This window comes from Lycium barbarum, chromosome 12, assembly GCF_019175385.1.
Source record: "Lycium barbarum isolate Lr01 chromosome 12, ASM1917538v2, whole genome shotgun sequence".
NCBI classification, from domain to species: domain Eukaryota; kingdom Viridiplantae; phylum Streptophyta; class Magnoliopsida; order Solanales; family Solanaceae; genus Lycium; species Lycium barbarum.
Window position 1 is genome coordinate 266,973 of NC_083348.1, and position 4,064 is coordinate 271,036.

At 37.9% G+C, this 4,064-nt stretch overlaps 1 protein-coding gene across 1 annotated transcript; it reads left to right on the forward strand.

Moving 5' to 3' along the window:
• Positions 1-759: 759 nt before the first annotated feature.
• Positions 760-3,850, forward strand: LOC132621914 (uncharacterized). Its single transcript, XM_060336389.1, has 3 exons — positions 760-1,058; positions 1,185-1,426; positions 3,648-3,850. Exons 1-3 carry the CDS (start codon positions 760-762, stop codon positions 3,848-3,850), a joined length of 744 nt encoding a protein of 247 aa, XP_060192372.1.
• The last annotated feature ends 214 nt before the right edge of the window (positions 3,851-4,064 follow it).

Consider the following 4,064-nt stretch of genomic DNA (forward strand, 5'->3'; position numbering starts at 1 on the left):
CGTCAACAAAATCACGGCAAAGTATTGCCATCCCATTCTAAGGCTTAATGACATGTTGGATGAGATTTGTGGCTCAAGTGTGTTTTTGAAGATTGATCTTAGAAGTGGCTATCACCAAATCCGAATGAATCCCGGAGTTGAGTGGAAAACGGCCTTCAAAACCAATTTTGGCCTCTATGAGTGGTTTGTCATGCCATTCGGACTAACCAATGCACCTAGCACGTTTATGAGGTTGATGAACCATGTCTTGAAACACTTTATCAACAAGTTTGTGGTTGTTTATTTTGATGACATCCTTGTGTATAGCAAATCAATTGAGGAGCATGTAGGCCATTTGAGGCAAGTATTTGATGTCTTGTTGCATGAGAGGTTGTTTGCTAATATCAAGAAATGTGTTTTTTGTGTTGATAAAGTAGTGTTCTTGGGTTTTATGGTGAGTGCAAATAGTGTGGAGGTTGACGAAGAAAAAGTGGAGTCTATTAGAACTTGGCCAACTCCTAAAAATGCAGCCGATGTGAGGAGTTTCCATTGGTTGGAAAGTTTATATAGAAGTTTTATGAAGGGGTTTAGTACAATTGCCTCTCCCTTGACCGAATTGATCAAGAAAGATGTTCCTTTTATTTAGGGAGATGAGCAGGAGAAGGCATTTCAAGAATTGAAATCCATGTTGAGTTCATCACCATTGTTGCAATTATCCAATTTTGAGAAAACTTTTGAAATTGAGTGTGATGCTTCTGGGTTGGCATAGGTAGAGTATTGATGCAAGCAGGCAAGCCCTTGGCTTACTTTAGTGAAAAGCTAAAAGGGGTGTCAATGAACTACTCTACTTATGACAAGGAGTTGTATGCACTCGTAAGGGTATTGACCCATTGGAAACATTATTTGTGGCATAAGGAATTTGTGATTCGTTTGGATCATGAATCCTTGAAACATTTGAAGAGCCAGTATAAGCTTAACAAGAGACATGCGAAATGGGTGGAACTTATTGAAGCTTTCCCGTATGTGATCCATTACAAGAAATGTAAAGAAAATGTGGTGGCGGATGCTTTGTCTAGAAGGTATGTCTTTCTCAATACAATGACTTCTAGAATGATGGGTTTTGAAAGCCTTAAGGGATTCTATTCTCAAGATCTTGACTTTAAGACGATTTGTGAGGAATTGACCTAAGGGAGGAGGGTTGATAGGTTCCAACTTGTTGATGGGTTCCTATTCAAGGATGGTAGAGTTTGTGTCCCAATGAGCTCATGGAGAAAGTTGTTCATCAAGGAAGCACATAGTGGTGGAATGATGGGCCATTTTGGAGTGACCAAGACACTTGATATTTTGGGTGAGCAATTCTATTGGCCCAAGATGCGACATGATATTGAAAGGCTATGTGGTCAATGTTTGGAGTGCAAACAAGCCAAGTCCAAGACTTGGCCCCAAGGTATGTATGCTTCCCTTCCTACTCCTATTGGTCCTTGGATAGACATTTCTATGGATTTTGTGTTGGGTCTTTCAAGAACCAAAAGGGGTCATGATAGCATTTTGTTGTGGTAGACAGGTTCTTAAAAATGTCTCATTTTATACCATGCCATAAATGTGATGATGCATCTCATGTAGCATCCTTGTTTATGAATCATGTTCTTAAGTTGCATGGAGTTCCTCTCGCTATTGTTAGTGATAGGGATTCCATGTTTCTTAGTCACTTTTGGAAGAGTCTTTGGGGTACACTTGGTACAGAGCTCATATTCTCTACTTCTTGTCACCCTCAAACGGATGGTCAAACCAAAGTAGTGAATAGGACTCTAGGGAGTATACTTAGATGTATGATTAGAGGAAAGCCCACTTCTTGGGAGGACCGTTTACCTTTGATTGAGTCTGCTTAAAATCGGTCCCTCCATTCCTCTACTGGCATGACTCCATTTGAAGTATGTTATGGCTTTAATCCTTTGATTCCTTTAACCTTAACCCCTTTGGTTAGTGATGTTGTTGTGAGTTTAGATGCAAAGCAAAGGGCGGCCGAAATGATGAAAATCCATGCCAAGGTAAAGGAGAGCATTGACAAGGTCAACACCAAGGTAGCCGAGAGAAAAAATCATAGGAGAAGAAAGGAGGACTTCCAACCCGATGATTGGGTTTGGGTTCACTTTCGAAAATAAAGGTCCCCGCAAATGCGAAAAGGGAAATTGAGCCCAAGGGGAGATGGGCCATTCAAAGTGCTTGAAAAGCTCAATGACAATGCCTACAAGATCGACTTGCCAAGTGAGTATAATGTTCATAATGTTTTCAATGTGAGTGATCTTTCCTCTCGTGTTGTAGGTATGCCTTTAGATTCGAGGATGAATCTTCTCCAAGAAGGGGAGGATGATATGAACCCAACAAGCACAAGGCCTTTTACAAGAAGTCAAGCAAGAGAACTTTAAGAATTGCAAGCCTTGTTCATGAAAAAGGATGCCGTGGAGGAGATTGGAGAGAAGACTTCACGGATTTACAACGTTTGGGAGCTGGCATTGGAAGAGTTGCAAAGTGGCTAGAAGCGTAAAATGACTAAAAGTGCAACTATAGGGCTAAGATTGCAATTGGAGGTTATACTTTCAAGTTATGGGGTTAAGATTGCAATTGGAGGTCATAATTGCAATTTATGAGGCTTTGGATGCAATTGAAGACTCATGTGGGTATTTTTGCAAAAGAGCCACTTTAGGGCCTTTTGGTGTAATAGGCATTAATGTAAATAGTTCTTTTCATCCATTTGGAAGACTTAACTTGGATATTGTGTGAACTCAAATATTGAGAGAATTTAGTTAATAGATAGATTGTTTGGTTACCTACACTAAGTGTGATTTCATTGTTGCAAAGTGAATTTGTTTATCCATTGAATTCATCTAGATTGCTCATTTGTGGTTTCTAATTGAGTCTTCTAATTGATTCAAATTTCTTCGGTTCTTTTGGTTGAATATATTCACAATAAGAGGGTCTAAGTTTCATATATTTAGATTTTCCTATAGGATTCATTACTAATTGAGTCAAGTATCTATGTTCTATTCTCCTTAATCCCCAATTCTTCATCTATCTTTTGTTTTCTTTATTTTTGTTTAATTCTTAGAGTTTCCTTAGGTTGAATCTTATCACTATGAGAAGAAGGCGAATATAGCTTTTGACACGCATCCTTCTTACAGAAACATAGAACAGACCGACAACTTTGACATTGTGAGTGTAGACAATCTTTCGCAACAAGCTCCCGCTAGCATGTAAGAATTTCTTCCAACAAAAAACACAATTAATACATCTACTTTTTCTTGAGTTTTGATCAGTAAATTTACTAATTGGGTCAAGTATCTATCTTCTATTCTCCTTAATCTCCAATTCTTCATCTATCTTTTGTTTTCTTTATTTTTGTTTAATTCCTAGAGTTTCCTTAGGTTGAATCTTATCACTATGAGAAGAAGGCGGATACAAATTTTTTGACGCACATCCTTCTTACAGAAACATAAAACAGACCGACAACTTTGACATTGTGAGTGTAGACAATCTTTCGCAACAAGCTCCCGCTAGCATGTAAGAATTTCTTCCAACAAAAAATACAATAAATACATCTACTTTTTCTTGGGTTTATATCAGTAAATTTTTTGATCATTTTTTCATGGATTGTGGTGTGTATGTGGCAGCCTTTGCTGAATTCTTGAGCTCAAGTGAAGTCATCCCAACCGAATTCGATGCAAATTTACTCCGTGTGAGATACAGTGCCCTTTTATGCGACAATGCATGGGATAAGTCAAACAACAATGCATCAAGTGATAACAAGCAGCCTCCAAGACCAATTAGACCGGTAGTTGATTACGATGCAGTTGATAAAGTAGATCTTGATTAGGACACCAAGTCTTTTGTGTTTTTGATTTTCATGTTGAACATTAGCATAGTTGGTTGCGACTTTTGTTGCTGTTTTTTCATTTTGGACATATTGTTTCATGTGCAATAATGTTTTTTAGGATCATTAATGTTGAACACCAACTTATGGTTGTTTCTTTCAAGTATGTTATTTTTTCAATGTTTAAATTCCATTTTCATTTTCTGTAAAATGTATT